This window comes from Phascolarctos cinereus, unplaced genomic scaffold, assembly GCF_003287225.1.
Source record: "Phascolarctos cinereus isolate Bilbo 61053 unplaced genomic scaffold, phaCin_HiC Scaffold_9;HRSCAF=440, whole genome shotgun sequence".
Classification (NCBI taxonomy): Eukaryota; Metazoa; Chordata; class Mammalia; order Diprotodontia; family Phascolarctidae; genus Phascolarctos; species Phascolarctos cinereus.
The window spans coordinates 2019227-2038306 of NW_027556402.1; the positions used below are offsets into that span (position 1 = coordinate 2019227).

A 19080-nucleotide genomic window follows, 5' to 3' on the forward strand; every position below is an offset into this window, starting at 1 on the left:
CAGCTGGTTAAGAAAGCAGTGGTGGAGAACTGGATTTGGATTTCTAGACCACGGCTAACATGTTGTTCACTTGATGACAAAGAAACTATGATGTCAGCAAAATTGTTATATATAAAATAAATTCAAGGAAATCATCAGCGTTGCTGTATGTTGCCAACAAAATCCATCAGGAAAAGACAGAAAAAGAAAATCCATTTAAACTACTATAGGATGTATAAAACACTTGGGAATCTATCTTCCATGACACACAAAGGAACCATACAAATACAACTATTAGATACTATTAATAGAAATAGAGGCCAAAATAATTGGAAAAATGTTAATTGCTCATGGATAGTCAGTCAGCAAACATTTATCAAGAAGCTGCTGTGTGCCAGGGACTAGGGATACTAAGGAGACAAAAGACTGCCTGCTCTCAAGCTCTCTGGAAGTTTGATAAGGGAGACAACATGAAACCACTCTGTACAGACAAGCCGTAGACAGGATAAATCGGAGATAACAAAGGGAAGGCAGCAGCATGAAGCAGATTGGGAAAGTCTCATGGGAGCCACAGGCAGAGATGAGGAGGGAGAGAATTCCAGGCGTGGGGGTCAGCCAGGAAAGTACCTGGACTGGGAGATGGAACGTCGTGTGGTCAGAACAGCTAGGAGGCCAGCATCACCAGACGGCAGATCATGGGGGGTAAGATGTAAGAAGACTGGAAATGGGGGCAAGGAAATGGGGGAGAGGCCTTGGAACACCAAACAGAGCATTTTGTGTTTGATCCTGGAGGCAGTAGGGAGCCACTGGAGGTTATTGAGTGGTTGGGGGTGTGGGGGACCTAGTCTGACCTGCCCTTTAGGACGATCACTTCGGTGGCTGAATGGAGGAGGCAGGCAGCCAAACCTACCAACAGATTCCTGCAATAATCCAGGTATGAGGGGAGAGGCAAGAAGTGGGAATATCCAATTGTTTGGACACTTTGGGAGGGAAATAATGAGTTCAGCTTTGAGTTCATTGAGTTTCAGATGTCTGTTGGATGTTCTGGTTGAAATATTCAGTAGGCAAGCTTCCACTTCTGGGAGCCAAGATGGCAGAGTAAGAAATAAGTTGCTCTCACCCTCCCTCATTGACCTCTGAAAACACAGAAAATATCAACCCAGAAAAGACCCTGAGCCAACAACAGTCTTGTAGCCCAGGAAGCTTGAGGGATTAATGGGTAAGGCCCCTCTCACTCTGGAGGATGGGGAGCAGTACAGGACTGGAGGTGTCCCAGCAAGCCAGCAGCAAGCCCCACCTCAGCATACCAGGGGAAGATCCTGAGACCCAGGTTGTGGAGCAGGCAAATGCTGACACCAGGACCCCCTGAGAGCTTCAACACAGGCAGGGGAACCAGTAGACACCAGCTCAGAAAACCACCACAGGCAAAGGTGGCCCCCAGCAGCAAAATCACCCCATGCCTCAACACAGCTCTGGGAAGCGCAGCTCCAGAAGGCAAAGCTCCAGGCTGACAGACATCCACCAACAGCAAAACATCCCTGTGCAAGGCCCCAGGGGAGCAGGAAAAGAAACTTGGGTAAGTGCCCCCTTCACTCCAGCAGAACTCAACATTCTTTTCAAAGTCAGGAGATAGGCAAACACCATGAAAAACAGTAGAAATGGAAAATTACCATAGCCTCTTATTTTGGGGAAAGGGAAGATCAAGGCACAAATTCTGAAGAGGACAACACTGTCAATATACCCACATCCAAAACCTCAAAGGGAAATATGGTCTTAAGCCCAAAAAGCCTTCTTGGAAGAGCTCAAGAAGGATTTTAAAAGTCAAAAAAGGAGGTAGAAGAAAAATTGGGAAAAGAAATGAGAGATATACAAGAGAGAATCAATAGCTTAGAAAAGGAAGGACAAAAATGAACTGTAGAAAACAAGTCCTTAAAAAGTAGAATTGGCCAAATGGAAAAGGAGACACAAAAATTCACTGAAGAGAACTCCTTAAAAAGTAAAATGAGCCAAGTGGAAAAGGTGGTACAAAATCTAAAAGAAGAAAAGAACTCCTTAAAAATTAGAATGGGTCAAGTAGAAGCTAATGACTCTATGAGAGAACAAGAATCAGTCAAACAGAAACAAAAGAAGAAAAAAAAATAGAAGAAAACATAAAATACTTCATTGGCAAAACAACTGACCTGGAAAATAGATCCAGGAGAGACAATTTAAAAACTATTGGTCTACCTGAAAACCATGATGAAAAAAAAGAGCCTGGACAACATCCTTCAGGAAATCATCAAAGAAAACTGCCCTGAGGCCCTAGAACCAGAGACTAAATTAGTCATCAAAAGAATCCACTGATCCCAAATTGAAAAACACCAAGGAATGTTGTAGCCAAATTCCAAAATTACCAGTTCAAAGAGAAAATACTGCAAGCAGCCAGAAAAAACAATTTAAATATAGTGAACTACAGTCAGGATTAAGCAGGACCTTGCAGCTTCTGCATTAAAGGATCAGAGGGTGTGGAATACAATATTCTGTAAGGCAAAAGAGCTTGGATTACAACCAAGGATCAACTACTCAGAGAAACCGAACATAATCTTTCAGGGGAGGAGGTGCCTATTCAACCAAATAGGGGACTTCCAAGCCTTCCTGATGGAAAGACCAGAGCTCAACAGAAAATTTGACCTTCAAATACAAGACTCAAGAGAGGCATAAAAAAGTAAACAGGAAGAAAAAAATAACATAGTATTAATAAGGACAAACTGTTTATATCCCTACAAGGGAAGATGACATTTGTATTTCTTGAGAGCTGTAATGTTATTATGACATTTAAAAGGGGGTATACTTAGACAGAGGTCATGGGTATAAGTTGACTTAATGTGATGGTAAAAAACTAAGTAAGTGAAGAAAAGGGATTGTACTGGGAGAAGAGGAAAGGGGGAGGCAGACAAGGATAAATTACATCACGTAAAAAGGTACAAAAACCTAATACGTAGAGGGAAAGAATGGAGGGAGATGAGCATTGTTTGAACCTTACTCTCATGAGATGTGGTTCAAAGAGGGGATAACATAATCAGTTAGATATAGAAATCTAGCTTATCCTATAGGAAGTAGGAGGGGAAAGAGAAAAGAAAAGGGAGGGGCGAATACAAGGGAGGGAAGAAGTAGAAAGGGTAAAGGAGAAAAAAAGGGAGGGAACTAATAGAAGGGAGGGTGGACTGAGGGAGGTAGTGGTCAAAAGCAAAACTCTAGTGAGGAGGGAAAGGGAGAAAGGAGAGAGAGAAAAACATAAACAGGGGGTGGGGAATAGGATGGAGAGAAAGATACAAATAGTAATCATAACTATGAATGTGAATGGGATGAATTCTCCCATAAAACAGAAATGAATAGCAGAGTGGATTAGGAACCATAATCCTACAATATGTAAGAACCTAAGACAACTCCGAAAGACTCATGATGGAAATTGCTCTTGGTGCAGCTAAGTGGCACAGTGGATAGAGCACTGGCCCTGAAGTCAGGAGGAACTGCGTTCAAATCTGGCCTCTGACCAAACACTTGGCACTTACTAGCTGTTTGACCCTGGGCAACTCACATAACCCCAATTGCCTAAAAATTTAGAAAGAAAAAGAAATTGCTATCCACATCCAGAGAAAGAACGATGGAGTCTGAATGCAGGATGAAGCACACTATTTGCTCTCCTTTTCCTTTGTTGTTTTGTTTTATTGCTTCATTCTTGTGGTTCCTCCCATTAATTCTGATTGTTCTTTACATCATGACTAATGGGAAGATATGTTTAATATGAATGTATAAGTAGAGCCTATATCAGATTGCACATCGCCTTCGGGGGGGGTGAGAAAGGAAGAAAATTTAAAACTCAAAATCTTATGGAAGTGAATGCTGAAAACTAAAACTAAATCATATAATATATATATGAAAGAAATGTTCAATAGGCTATTAGAAATGTGAGTCTAAAGGTCAGCAGAGAGGTTAGGGCTGGTTAAGTAGATTTGAACATCATTAGCATAAAGATGATAATGAATCTGTGGGAGCTGAAGAGATCACCAAGTGAAATAATATCAAGGGAGAAGAGAAGAGAACCCAAGACAAGAGCCCTGAGAACTCTGATTAGTGGCCATGACCTAGATAAAGATCCAACAAAGGAGACAGAGGAGGAGCGGACAGAGAGGTAGGAAGAGAACCAGGGGAGGGGGGAGGAGTGCCAGGAAAACCTACAGAGAAGAGAGGAGCAAGGAGAGGGTGACTGACAGTGTCAAAGGCTGCAAGGAGGTCAGAAGGATGAGGATTGAGACAGTACTCTGTCCATTCTCTTTTACATCTCTCTGACCACTCCTCAGGGACCTTTGCTGATTGATCATCCACACCCCACTGTAATTATGGGGGTTCCCCAAGGTTCTGTTCTCTTCTTTCTCTGTACCCTTTCTGCATGACCTCATTGGCTCCCATAATTTTAATTATCACCCCTACTTGGCGATCTCTCAGATCTCTACATCCAGCCCCAATCTCTCCTGAACTCCTGCCTCACTGACTGCCTACTGAACGTCTCCAACTGAATATCTCAGAGGCATCTCCAAATCATTATGTCAAAGACAGAACGTTCTTTTTGAAGTAAAAATTCCCCTCTATTTTATACCGGTTGCTTTTTAAAAATATATAATAAATTCACCATGTGACTTTCAAAGCAGCCCTGTTTTGCCTGTGTTTCTTTCTGAACTTCCTTTGGTTCTCTTTTATGCATCTTAAAAATGCTCTCATGCTGGGCAGTTAGGTGGCACGGTGGATAGAGCACCAGCCCTGGAGTCAGGAGGACCTGACTTCAAATCTGGCCTCAGATACGTAACACTAGCTGTGTGACTCTGGGCCAGTCACTTAACCCCAATTGCCTCACCAAAAAAAAAAAAATGCTCTCATGACCCTCTTTTCTTCCTTTTCTTTTTCTTCCATTTTGGCAGCCCTATCACTAGTTTCCTCCTTCCTTGAATTAAAAAAAGAATCATAACAAATAAGCAGAATCAAGCAAAACAAATCCATAAATTTGTCATGCCTAGAATGGATGTCCAATTCCAAACCTTTTGCTTGTTACCCCTAAGACAGAGCTCTTACCTTCCCCCCCAAAAAAAAACCCTTCTCTTATTCCGTACTTCCCTATCTGCTAGTATCACCACCAGGTTTGCCACCTCTGGGTCATCCTTGACATTTTCCTCTCTCTTTCTCCCCTCTCAGATCCAGTCAGTTGCTAATCTTTCACCTGGACACCATTTCTGCCTCGCCAAATGACCATCAGACACTTAATAATGGATGTTCCTTAGAAGTCTCAGATCCACATGGCCAAAACAGAATTCATTGCCTCCTCTGCCCCACCTCGGGGATCCAGGCGAACTGGCTGGCCTCTGGTCATCACACATGCCCCTGTTCCTGAAATGCCCTCCATCCTAATGTCCAGAGTCCCCACTGTAAATGGCACTATGTACATGGAGCCCTTCACAATGGTTGATGCCTTCTTTCCCAGACCCCATCATGTGTATTTGTATTTATTTTTTATGTTGATTCCTATATCCATATTAAATATGGACATGTGATTTCTCCCATAAAAGGTAATCTCCTTGAAGGATGCCATGCTTTTGACTTTGTCTTTGCCTCAGATGGTCAAGGCTACTACAGGGACAGAGAACTTCCAAGGGTCCTGATCAAACATGGCATAACAGGGCACCCTATGCTCTGCCCTCCAAAGCTGTTGGCTACTGACCACTGCTGGGGAATTCCTGGAGTTGCAAAATGAAATCCAGTTAAATCCGGACTTCGGGGGGGGGGGGCCGGTGCTGAGAGGAGGGTTGCTCTCTGGTGCAAAGAGCTCTGTGAAAGCCCAGAGTGCCACAGGCAGCATTCTTCTAAATGAGATCCCCATCTCTCAGGAAGGACAGGATCAGGAGTGTGGCAGGCCAGCGTGGCTGAGGAAGCCAGTGGCCCCATGCTCTGACCGTATCTTATCTTTAAATGTTTCCATGTCACCATGATCTTTGCAGCCCCTCCAATGGCACAGCTTGTAACACCTCTGGGCTTTTCCATGCCAGGCAATGCCTGCAACCTCAGTGCACTTCACTACCTTCTCAAATAGCTAAAATCATCTTCCCTTAGATTTCTTAAACTGAGACACTCCCCCCCCCCATTCATTTTAGGATTGCCCAGAGGTTTATTGCATTGTCATTATCCTACACTTTGTAACTTTGGCCACAGTGACATCTTCCAAAACCCCATTCATTTCGAGTCCACCTTTCAGGACCTCCTTGTGGCCTCACCAATGCAGAGCAATGAACAGGAGAGACACTCACCAAATTAAACTGGTTTTAGAATACAGTAAATATAATATGATGTGAATTCATTTCTAACTTTTTTATTTATTTATTTTAGGCAATTGGGGTTAAGTGACTTGCACAGGGTCACACGGCTAGTGTCAAAGCTTGGTCTGAGGCTGGATTTGAACTCAGGTCCTTCTGACTTCAGGGCCAGTGCTCCATCCACTGCTCCACCTAGCTGCCCCTGTAAACATATTTCTGAAAAGGCAAAAAGTGGGTCTTTTCATTTCCTAGGTATTCAGAAACCACAGGCTTTTCAGAGCCTCAATACAATTAATAAACTTAGTTCTTGCCCCACCTTATAGTAGGTGAAATTTCCTCCAACCTAATTTGTGCTTTTTAAGGATCCAGAAAAAAAAAGAGACATGTTTTACTGGGCTTGACTTTAAAAAAAAAAAGAAAAGAAAAGAAAAGAAAAATTTTCTTCTCTGTTAGTGCGCCTTCCTAGGCTTCCAGATCTGTTGCTTCAGCACAGGCAGCAGTGGCCTGTCGCGCGCTGCCGGGGGTTTTTAATCGCCTTGCTCATTTTTTCCCTTCTGTTCCTTTCCTAGATTTATGGACAATCTGCAAACAGAGGTTCTGGAAATTGAATTTCTTTCCTATTCCAACGGCATGAACACCATCAGTGAGGAAGACTTCGCCCGCATTCTGTTGCGATATACAAATGTGGAAAACACAACCGTGTTTTTGGATAATGTGCGCTACAATATGATAGAAGAAAAGGTATTTTTTATCATCCTTGATTCTCTTGTTAGCAATAAGCCACACCTCCGTCTGCCTCTGATTCTGTAAATTGCCTTGGCAGCCAGGCACACGACACACCGGCGCACACAGAGCATGCCCGTACATACACACACAGCCATGCACACGCGCTCACTTAAGGTCTATAAGCATACTTCTTGTTTAACCTTTGTCTTAAAATGCTTTGGGGGAGGGGAGAATGTTGTGAAACCCCATAATGGAAATATGTAGGAAGGTTCTCAGTCCCCCTAGTTAGGTGCGAGATAGAACAGCGTCGTAAGGCAGCAGGGATTTTGGCGCGCCGAGCAGCCTCTCTCTTCAAAGAGCTCCGCCGCGCCCGGCGGGGGCCCAATGGCGCTTCTCCCAAACCAGAGTCTGCAGGCTTCTGTCTCTCCAGGCCCACTTCATTCATCTCCAGAAAAGTCGTCATTAAAGGGTCATTTCGTGGTGAGGCACTGATGACTGAGGCGTCTTATCCCGGTTGAAAGGAGCTTTTCACAAGGGGGGCTGCGGCGGAGGGAAACCAGACTGCGGTTTGTCCCTTTCTTCAAGTAACAAACGAGACCGGGTCAGAAGTTTCAGAGCAAAGAGACCCTGAAGGGGCCTTGAAGGCTCAGTGCTGCCCACCAGGAGGGGGCGGCCAGCGCCACCTTCGAGGGGAATGGGTGGGGGCTGCCCTTCTGATTATGTCTGGGCAAGGATCTGGTGACGCGGCCCTGGGGCCCTGGGAAGCTCCTGCCAGCCTTCTCTGTCCAGCGGCTTCATGGAGAGAAGGGCGTGGGACCTTGCCCAGTCCGTCCTCGAGGTCACCCGACTTTCTCCCGGTGGAAGACTAGAAAATGTGCATGGTGCAGGGGGCTCCTTGGGGTGAGCTGCTTCGATTCACCAGATTAACTTGGCCAAGCCCCCTGCATCGTGCTGTGCTGGGGTTCAAATTGATCGTTGTTTTTTAGTGGCACCTAGACTCCAAAAAGCTTAACTGGAGCAAGTAGTCGATTCACCTTCGGACACCACATCACTTTCTCGTAAAGAATCTTCCTGTTAAATTTAGTATGAAAACCAAAGGACTCGGGTAATTGGGTTTTAAATCCTTGGCCTCTGCTCTTTCAGCGTCCTCTTTGTGGGCATTCGCACTGCAGGCACAGACACTGGGCCAGGGAAGCCGGAGGCATGTGGAGGTGGTGTCCTAAGAGAGGATTCCTTCCTTTGTTTCCATCGGGGCTTTGCCGAATGCTTTTGATCATCATTTTGGGTCTGCAGGAGTGTGCTGATCAGTGATTAGCAACCAGCTCTCTGAAAGAAAACAAGAACGTGTGCAGGACACACTTTTAAATTTAATTGGCATTATTAGCCTCTTCTCCGCCATTTTCTTAGTCCAGACAATCCAGAAGCCAATAAATGAAGCCCTGATTGGTGGCGTTTTTGCTGCCACTGAACACCGCCCCATCAGGTCTCTGCAGCCTGTTGCGATAGCTCTGGACCATTCTGCAGGGAGCCCCTCTGTGTCTCTGGCAGTGATGGGTGTGGTGAGAAATCGAATGTGCTCACTGGCACCAGGGCCCGTCGCTCTGGGCAGATGAAGCTCCGAAGCAGCTTTCAGCTGGGCTTCTTATCGTGGCACACTTACTGCCGGCTCTCTTGGGGCAGCAGAGCCTGAGAGACCCTCAGGGGTCTAAGAACATGTGAAGAAATGACTCCTTACCAGAGGCAAGAGCTGACCTGCCTCAGGTTCCCACAGTCCCTCAGGGGAGGAGCAATGGTTTGGGCTTGAAGGTGAGAGTTTCAGCATTCTTGACCCATTGTGCCAGGGTCTTGGAGCCCCTGTGACTGGCAACCACACAACTTGGAGATCTTGCTGGCTCTCTCAGTCCTCTTTGCACTTTTGGAGACAGCAGCCCACGAGTCTGGGCTGTGTCTGGTTTGGAGCCTGCCTCTGGGGCTGGGGTGATGGCAGGCCCAGTCCTCATCAGGCTTTTGGCTACATCTTAGGCTTTCCTATGCTCCAGAGCAATCTGTCTTTCTGATATTGGCAACACCATTTAAACTCACTTCTACCCAGCGCCTCACCTTCCTCTGACTTTTCCATTTCCTCATCTTTCCATATTTCAGCATTCCATGTAACACAAACCCAAAAAGGATAGGAAGGTAGAGCCAGACAGGCAGGGAAGTGAGGTCAGCCATTGCAAACCTTCCATGGTGCCCTGGTTCCCACGATGATGGGCCCTGGAGTGCCACACGCCTTACAAGTTCTATGACCGCATATACATTATGGGGGAATCACACTTTTCAGTTCACGTCACTTGGCCTTTTCCTCTCAGTTTCTCCCACTTTGGAGGGAGCTGATTTAGACAGGAATAAGGTGTTCAGAGGAAAGGAAGGTTGAGGTTGAAGAGCTGTGGTGGGCATGCTGAGTTTGAGATGCCTGTGGGACATCTCTTGGGTATTTTAGATGTTCAATGAATTAGACAAATGCCGGGTTTTAATTCTGCTTTATCATTGACTTGTGACATAAAGCTCTGTCTACAGGCAAATTTTCCAATGAATCTTAAGAAATCATCTTACTTGATGCCTTCTTAACAGGCAACACATTTGCTTTCAAAGTTAAATATGAACACCGATGGCACATATTTTAAATTGTCAGTAATCATTATATTTTCATCGAATCATTTTGGTTGCACCATTCGTAAAACAGCTTTGCTGGTTTCAGTCAAATGTTCTGAAAACATTTCCATCCACTACGGGCTAATGGAAATATGTGGAAAGAGCTTCCCATTCCATTTTGAGTAAGAAGGTGCAAATATTTCAACGTGTTCTGCCTTAAAAATGTCTGTCTTTGACGCCCATGATGCAGGAAAGCTGGCAAGGCCATGTGTAGACCTGTCCCTGCTGCCAGGGCTGGTGCACCAACAGGAGCCAGGAATAAGACTGCCAGGTGACACCTGCCATTGCCCTTGCAGCAACGCGGTCAGTAACCAGCATTCATTTTAACAGGGCATCACATTCGACGAATTCCGGTCCTTCTTCCAGTTTCTGAACAACTTGGAGGATTTCGCCATTGCCCTGAACATGTACAACTTTGCAAGTCGCTCTATAGGGCAAGGTAAGTGCTTGTCTTTTCGAGTAAAACCACTTTAGAAAGTATTGAAACCCAGCAGAAAGAGCACAGGTTTTTATATTGTAAAGGCAAATCATGTCCTCACTTTCACACTTTGGTGAAGTGGGAGCCACCAGAAAGAGCCTTGGGGGGCGGGGGAGAGAGAGGAGAGGGGGGGAATTCAGGGGCTGGGGATGGAGAGGGCAGTGGTGCAGGCGAGCTGTGGGTGGGGGGCCGAGGGGAGCTCGGCAAAGGCCCCCTCCATCGGAGTTCCCCAGGTAAGCCCGGTGTTCTGGAATGCCTGCCTGTCTCTTTGAAGTTTACAACAAGCCGCCTCTTCTGAAACTGAAAGTTTCTGGAACCTAACATACAGCGAGTGAGGGCATCTTCCTCGATTAAGAGGAAACACACTGCAGGGGCCAGGGCCTTTTTCTGCCTGTCTTCACCATCCTCCTCCTTCATCGATGTTTTTAAAAAGTGTCACTGATCCTTGCTGTTCTCCCAAATGTAGCCTCGAGGGGGTGGGGAGACACTGCAGGAAGCCTTGTCATGTACCTGCGTTTTTTGCTTTTGTTTTTTTGTTTTTGTTTTTAAACAATTGAGCAGAAGCATCTGACAGGCACTTTGCCTGACCGTGGCTGCCTCACATGCAGTATTCCACCCTGATAGGCACCCACCTCTCAGCAACAGGAGGGAGCTACTCGCTCATCATCCCTTCTCTTTGGCCAGCTCAGTCCAGTCATCAGTTTCCATGGTTGATGTCTGGGTGTTTTGATGGCGTGGTGCTGCTGCCTTGACGCTCTGTATCTATTCACAGAATTCCTCATGTTTGTCATTTCCTCCAGTTCCTTGGGCTGTTGTTACTTCCAGGCACGCTCTTCTTAGCCATTCGCCAATGGAAGGGCACCCACTTTGTTTCCAGATCTTTGCTGCCACAGAAAAGTACTGTTTTAACATATGGGGGGGGCAGCAGCACTGGAGAGGGAGGCTTCTCTTCCTTTCTCTGACCACAGTGGGGAGATGCCCAGCCGTGGAACCTCTCGTTCTCCATGCTCCTCACCCCCCAGGCCTTCTTCCCGGAATAGCCCCGCCCCCATCAAATTATCTGAGCAAAAAGGGTAAATTATCTGGTCCAACCTCCAGATGAGGAAACTGAGTCCCAAGACTTGGTCAAGATCTCACATTATTTGGTGGCAGTTAATTAGTGGCAGAGCCAGGATCAATATTAGTAGTGAACATTGATACAGTGCCAGCAGGTTCACAAAGTTATACATACATACATGATATATATATATATATATATACATATACATATAGATGTACATATATACAGATGGATAGATGGATAGATAGGTGATAGATAGGTAGATGGATGAATAGATAGATAGATGGATAGATAGATAGATAGATAGATAGATAGATAGATAGATAGATAGATGAATGGATGGATGGATGGATGGATGATGAATAGATAGATAGATAGATAGATAGATAGATAGATAGATAGATAGATAGATAGATAGATGGAGGGATAGACAGACATTATCTCAGGTCTTCCAGCTCCATATCTGGTGCTGTTATACCACTCATATCCATCCATCCTTCCATATGCAGCTCAGCTCTCTCCTCTATGAAGCCTTCCTTGATTTTCCCCAACCAAAAGTGATCTCTCCTTCCCTCCTCTGAATTCCTAAAGCCTTTTGTGTGAGCTGCTCCTATGGCACTGAAAGTGCCTTTTGTTATAATTACTTGAGTCAATCAATAAATATTAAGTGCCTACTATGAGCCAAGCAAAGAAAGGCAAAACCCTCAAGGAGCTCATGGTGGACTAGGGAAGACAAACAAGCACGTGTCCTGCCAGGACTAGCCCCTGTTCTCCCCCAGCCTTGGCCCCATGGGGTACTTGAAGGCAAGGACAGTGTCCTATTGATACAATCAAGTGAAATCATGTTTGTAAAGTCTTAACACAGTGCCCAGCACATGGTAGGAGCTGCATAAATGTTAGGTATTTCTATTATAATGCTTCACATCCGTATCTCCCGTATCACCTGGTGTCATAGGAAGAATACTGCTTCTAGAGGCATAAGATCCGCCTCTGATGTTTACTCTGGGTGACACTAGGCAAGTGACCGGACCTCCCCACACCTCCATTTCTTCAGTTTGAATGGGTACAAGGATATGCACAGGCCCTGTCTCCCAGGGGACTCCAAGGCTCTTTGCCACCTTGCTACCTCTGGATGTGAGGTCCCTTCTGAAGCTGCAGGCCGCCAGGGGCCTCCAGCACCTTTGGTCTTGCCCAGCCCAGCCTGCAGGTGCCCAGGTGGTGGACACATGTACACACACCCCAAGAAGGGTGGCTGAGGGCCACCTGAGGGGGCCAGAAGGGGCATTGGCAGTTGTGGCCCTAAATGAAGAGTGGGTAGAGTCTGCCTGAGGAGGAGAGGGTGGAGGGGGCAGCTGTCCCCCATCTCAGGTGGGATGACTTTGCTCTTGTTCCCGCCCTTTACCCAGATGAATTCAAGCGTGCCGTCTACGTGGCCACGGGCCTGAAGCTCTCGCCCCATCTGGTGAACACCATCTTCAAGATCTTTGATGTGGACAAAGATGATCAGCTGAGTTACAAAGAATTTATCGGCATCATGAAAGATCGGCTGCAAAGAGGATTCCGGGTAAGGAGAGAGCCCCTTCAGGGAAGATCGGGAACCTTTGCCACCCACCTGAGAAGTCCTAGATCGAGTGGATTTAGCTGTGGGACACAGAAGGCCTTCTTGGCAAAGGCCAGGTTTGTGTTGCAATCTGCAAAGATGCTCTGAGAGATTCATGTGAAGACACAGAGCCCAATAGGTCAGGGGGCCCCAGAAATGAGCACGAGTCAGATTGGCAGCTTTGGTCCAAAAGCCTCCAGCAAAACGTGCTTCTGCTGCTATAGAAGGCTGCTCCCCTTCTCTGTATCCCTGTTGGATAATTCCCATCCCATGGCCTGAGAGAGGCTGCCCCTGTCATGGGCCTGTGGACAAGGAGTATCCCCTCCCCCCACTTCCTTCTGTCTTTCTCTCCTTTTTCTCTCCTTCTCCCCCTCTCTCCTTCCATTTTTCTCTCCCTATCTCTCTCTCCCTCCTCTCTCTTCCACCTTTTTCTCTCCCTCTCTCTGTCTCCCTGTCTTTTCCTCTCCCCCTTCTCCTTTCCCCCTTCTCCTTTCCTCCTTTATCTCTGTGTCACTCTGCCTTTTTTCTCTCCCTCTCCTTCCATTTTCCTCTCCCTGAATCTTCCTCTGTCTCTCCTTCCCCTCTCTAACCTTTTTTCTCTCCCTCTCTGTCTCTGTCTTTCCTCCCCCTCCCTGGGAAGTGGGTCTCAGAGGTGGCTTTGGAGCAGGAGTTGGGGAGCAGACGCCCTACAAATAGACACCTTTCTGGGGGCATCCCAGGAGGGAGGAAAGGACAGAGTCAGTGCTTTATAAAGTAACCAAGAAACAGTTTTTCTTGGCAAACTAGACTCGTCCGTTGACAGAAGCAAGAATCAGAAGCGGCCCCATGACAGTGGCTGTGGCATTTCTCTGGCCAGGCACTTGATGTGCACGCTCAGTGGTGGGGGAGGAGTATGAGCTCTAACGCCAAGGATTTCTCAGGCAGAGCCTCTGCCCCTTCACCACTGACCCTCTTTGCTTTGTCTTTTCATGCTCCGGTCCTCCCACTTCTTGCCTTGATCGTCTGCTCCGGCTCCCTTTTCCATCGCCTCTTCGCCAGGGCTACAAAACACTTCAGAGATACCCCACCTTCAAATCCTGCCTGAAGAAGGAACTCCACAGCAGATAGGTACGTTTACTTGTTGGTGTTCACGGACGGGCCGATCCACAGCGTGACAGCACCAGATGCTGCCTCCCATACGTGATGCCCATTTATTGTTCTGCCCTTTGGTCTAAGGCTGCTTCGTCCCGTTATCTCTGGGTGGTGTGGCCACGGTCCCAGCAGGGGCCATGGGCAGGCACTGGACCCAGCAGTGCCTTGGATGCCTGTTGTCTGAGGCCCACCCAGCCCAGCTGAATGCAGGGGAAGCTCGGCACTGCTGAGCTGGTCACCTCTCATCATGCCCAAGTGAAATACAAGGAAATCTCCAGAGGAAATGGGATGGCTGCCCCACCTTTGGGTTTAAAATGCTGAGATTCCACTGGCAGGACGTCTCTACAACCAAGAGATGCTGCTGCTTCCATACCTAGATGCTGGTCTGTCAGGGTGCGTCCATGGCATCATTGGCTGAGACCCAGCTAACCACGGTGCTCTGGTAAGGGCTGATCTGATTGACTGAGTATGAAACAAGGAAACTTTGTTTCTCCTCTCATTAGAAAGTCTTTCAAAGTCCCTGAGTCGTTTCCTGAAGGAGCAAAGACAGTGTAAGGCATAATGTTGATCTTTTCCTTGCATGCCATCCCTGGCACACACACTCACAAGGTCCTAGCTTGGGAGCTGGAGGGAAGGTCAGAGACCACCCAGAAGAGGGAACCAAGGCCCAGGGAGGCTCGGTGATGGGCCTACCCTCATCTGAGCAGAGGCCTGTAATAACTACTGATGCGCCTGCATTCATCCATACAGAGGCCTGTAATAAGTACTGATTGTCCTGATTTGGGGATAGCCTTCTGGACATCTCTTATCAGGGGCCTGGGCCCAAGGTGGAGCCCGGGCTTCATGAGTACTGGTGTCCAGGGTGACCCGGGTTCTGGCGCCTCGGGCCCATTCATATAAATGGACACAGGCCCAGCTCTGTATGCTTTCCGTGCCGCGTTTCTTATCTTCAGGTTGTCTAGGAAGATTTATGGGCCTATAATCCTAGAGGTTTCCAAAGCATGTTTTAATTGATGAAGGATTCTGCCCACATTTCCAGGTTGGACCCTCCCCAGCCCATAAAGGGCAGATATTATTGTCCCGATGTTACAGGGAGAAAGCTAAGGCTAAGAGGAGCTAGCTACCCAAGATCATGCCGCTAACGGGGGCATGGTCAGGATTGAACCCAGGACTAACTCAGTGCTCTTTCCACTGCCTCACTCAGCCATCCTGATCTCAGCCACTTGTTCACGATTGTTATTCAGAGATGGATCTGGCAGAAGAAACAGGAGCCCGTGTTCCTTATTTGAGGGACTCTCGCTCCTCAGGGACCCCCTTCAGCAAGCTCTCCTGGCTGGGGGGGCAGAGGCTGCAGCAGGGTCTCCTCTCTCAGTGCCCAACACCTAGCCCAGAGTCTGCCCAGAAGGAGGAAGGAGCAGCCCCAGCTCCCAACATTGCCCAAAGTCACACTCATCTGAACCTAATGAATTATTTACGCCTTCTGCTCACAGGCTGTTGGGGGCTTTCTTCCTCATTCCTGGGTAGCTGTGAAAAACTAGCTTTCCAAACACGTATCTCAAGTGTGCTTGCTTATGAGGAAGGGGACTTTGTCATTGCCCAGAAAGCACTTGGTGAGCCTTGGGTCATCCTGTGCTGTGGCCCACTGTGATTACTGCTGACAGTGGCCACGATCACCCCACAGGCCCTGGTGGACACAGGCCAGGTGTTAAAGCCCCTCTGATGTTCCACGTTGCCATCAGGAGACAGACTGGAGGGCCAGTGTTAGGTAGAAAGCACAGCCCGGCCTGAACTGGTTAGGAAGAGAGCCTCAGAAGGGGAGGGTCTGGGAGGACATGGGAGGACCCAGAGGAGGGCAGGAATCCTTGGGGACAGACCCCACGCTCTGCCCAGGAGCTGTCAGGATCAAAGGAGTGGACATGGTGCGCCATACCGAAGAGAAGGCCAGGCAGGTCGGACCAAGAGAAAGGCAGCCCCACTGGCCTTCACTTCCTGTGTGGATGAGGGCCCTCAGTGGGCTGCTCTAGCATTTACTCCTGTGGTTGTGCCAACATTCAGTGTCTTGTCTTTTTGTACCTCAGAAGGGATTGGCTCCATCCCACAGGTCAGCTGGGTGGGTTCTGAGATGTCTAGCCTAGAAAAGAGGAGCGAAGTAGGGGAGTGGAGGACAGCCTTCCTCGCATGTGAAGGGCTGCCCTGGGGAAGAGAGGCTGCCCACAGGACATGGCCAAGAACTTGAACTCTGTGTGAGAAAAATGAGGCTAAGAGGAGTCTCCAAAAGTGGATTGTGGTGGTGGATTGGTGGAGAAGGAATGACCCCTTGTTGGAGATGTTGTTGAAGGAGCTAAGGGTCATAGGGGGCATGGTGGGGAATCGTAAAGACCTGGGTTTGAATCCTGCCTCAGAAGCTTACTCACTCTGTGACCCTAGACAAGTCTTGTGAGCTCCCTCATCCTCAGGGTCTTCCTCTGTAAAATGGGGCTAATCACAGCCCCTCCCTGGGGGATCAGATGAGATGACATGGGTGGGCTACTCTATAAACCCCGAGGTGCCACCATCATTAGCACGTGGTCAAGGAAGCCCCTCACGGGGGGACTGAGGGGGCTTCTTCATTCTAATTTCACGTCCCCAGTCATGACACAAAGGCACACAAGCTGCCCTTAATGGTGCGCTTCTCAGTTTGGTCAGGTGCTCCCCAGGGGCTGCGTAGAGGATGATTGTCCTGCCTCAGGGACCCGGTCAGACTCTCCAGGGCATGCAGAAACCATTCCACAGTCAGAAGATGCCGAGATAGGAAGAGGAGAATGAAAAGCTTCAGAAACAACCTAGTCTCTTTGTCCTCAATCTGTGTCCACAGGAGCCGAGTGCAGGAGATGCCCAGCCTGCCAGCTGTGATTCACTGACTCACTCTCCATGCACTCCTTCCCATTCCCTTCTCGAGGCAACATGAAGTCTAAGGAGGATCAGCTGAGTAGTGTGGGGAAGACGCATGTCCTTCGTGTTTGTCTATTTATTTATTTACTTTGGGGCGATTTGCCCATCAAGGAAGACAACAGGTGCCTCGTGGACTAGGGGGCAAGGAAGGAAGATGCATCTGTTGGGTCTCCGGGAAGGGCGCTCACTCTTTTGGCTAGCGCGCATCCCTCGGGCCCAGCTCTCCACACACGGGGGTTGAGGTCCACATTGGTTAAGCCTCGTTCTATCCTGATACAGCCTCGTGCCTCGAGCTGTGATGCACTGTGGACTTTGAGAGAGCTGCATGAAGGGGTCTCGTTGTGGGAATCACAGGAAATCCTGTGCTGCCCCACCCCCCACTTCCCACCCATGCCTGTCTGCCTGCCATCCTAGCTCTCCAGTGAGCAGTCCCTTGCAGTGCTCAGGGCCTCTGCAGCACGCTTCTGCCCCCCGGAGGCAGCTTGTCCTCCCGTCCTGGACTGCATGAGAAGAACTCGTTTCTGGGCAGGTTAGACTTACCCTAGAATGGATACAATTTGGTTGGAAAGAATGTTTGTGCCATGCTATTTATTGGTCGTGATTTATTCTTTCTTGAAAAAGGACCACGTGTGACAGCAGGGCCTGCAGCGGGGCCTAAGAATTTATTGTTCTCAGAACCATCAGCCTTTAAAGGACAGAAGGTTAAATCTCTTTTAAGAACAATGAAAATTCGCTTTGCAAACAGAGGAAAGAGTTTGATGCTTCTTGACTGATTATTGCAAGTCTGTTCATTAATGAAATGCTCCCCGTTGATCACCATATGAAAATGCCACTGAAAGCTTTGCATGCTGTGTGACTAATTCCTGTGAGATGCCGTCTTAGCTCTGGGGTGATTAGCTCTCCAGAAAATCTGCAATGCCAGCTTTACTTTAACTGTAAGGATTTTATCAGGGCAGTCCCTTCTTCCACCAGTCCAGATGACAGTGACCTCCATGAGTTGTCCTAAAGACAAAATCATCCCTGGGGGCCAGTCCTCTGGGGCTGACCACCTTCACATGAGCCAGGCCTTTCAGTGCCAGGCCTAGTCAGTCCTGAGGCGTGTCCTGGCCTTTCCAGCAATGTAAGAGAGGATGCAACGCGAGAGGTGCCAGGCCCCCTTCCCCTGCTATAAGGCACCTGAGGGTAATGTCAGCGGAGCAGAGATGATCAAAAGATCATCTGCGGTGGATGTTTCAAGAGGGCAGCGCCGATGGCCGGCACTCTGACTCTGGCTAGCTCCCTGACCCAGAGTTTGCTGTTGTCTGCACTGGTCTAGGAAGGGGCAAACCTGAAACTTAAGGGTCACCTTCCTTTGGTTCTACTTGCACATTTAAGATACAATTTGGGGATTTGGTTCAAGGCCAAGGGAGTGAATGAAAAGCTCCTGCTATTCCACGTGAGGTAGCGCTTCTAAGTCCAGCTTAACTTAGAGTAAATTGTTCCCAGTGTTAGCTCTTGGTGGGAAATGTGATGCTGTGCTGCTCACCCAAGGTCCGAGAGAAAGCCTGGCCTTTGGGCAGTGTGGCCCATCGCAGCAGGCCTGAGCCCGCCCAGAAGGTGGGGTGCGCTAGTGAAATCAGCTATCGTTTCTTACCACAAGGAAGTAGGTGAGTGTCTGTCTGTGTGTAAGACTGCCATGTAATATACTATGTGAATGAGCAAAATCCTGCCGGAAACTTCTGCTGATGACCGTGCATCTCTGTGTGCTAGCAATACTTGCCTCTGTACCATCCTTCATGGAAAGATTGCTATCAGATCCCCATGTCAATCCCTAGCATCACGCTGGACAGAACTCCTGCGTTCTCAATGTCACATCATGAAATAAAAGTCTGAAGTGACATCTCTGCGTTGCCTCCTCTCTATGTCTCTTTAAAGATAGAAGTGAGAAAACACTGTAAAGTACTGAGGTCTTGGGGGGGGCACCCTGGGGCCAATGCCCTGGAGACGGGAGCCGAGGGTCCCTTTGTGTCCCTGTCCCCGTCTCTAGGGCCTCACTAACCTCAGCACCCGAAAGGTCGTCAGCTGGGAAGAGATGGACCGGGTGGTGCCAGTCCGTTCCATTGGTTGGCAAGCGAGCAAGCACTTCACCTAGCGATGGGGCCAC

At 48.1% G+C, this 19080-nt stretch overlaps 1 protein-coding gene across 2 annotated transcripts in view; it reads left to right on the forward strand.

Moving 5' to 3' along the window:
• Nucleotides 1-18814, forward strand: part of MICU3 (mitochondrial calcium uptake 3) — an 85341-nt gene extending 66527 nt beyond the window's left edge. For both annotated transcript variants that reach the window (XM_020976739.2, XM_078148577.1), the window contains 5 exons: nt 6887-7058; nt 10068-10176; nt 12682-12839; nt 13914-13982; nt 16861-18814. In XM_020976739.2, the coding sequence (XP_020832398.1) occupies nt 6887-7058; nt 10068-10176; nt 12682-12839; nt 13914-13982 (508 nt within the window). In that variant the 3' untranslated portion in view covers nt 16861-18814. The remainder of the gene's footprint in view (nt 1-6886; nt 7059-10067; nt 10177-12681; nt 12840-13913; nt 13983-16860) is intronic.
• Nucleotides 18815-19080: the final 266 nt, after the last annotated feature.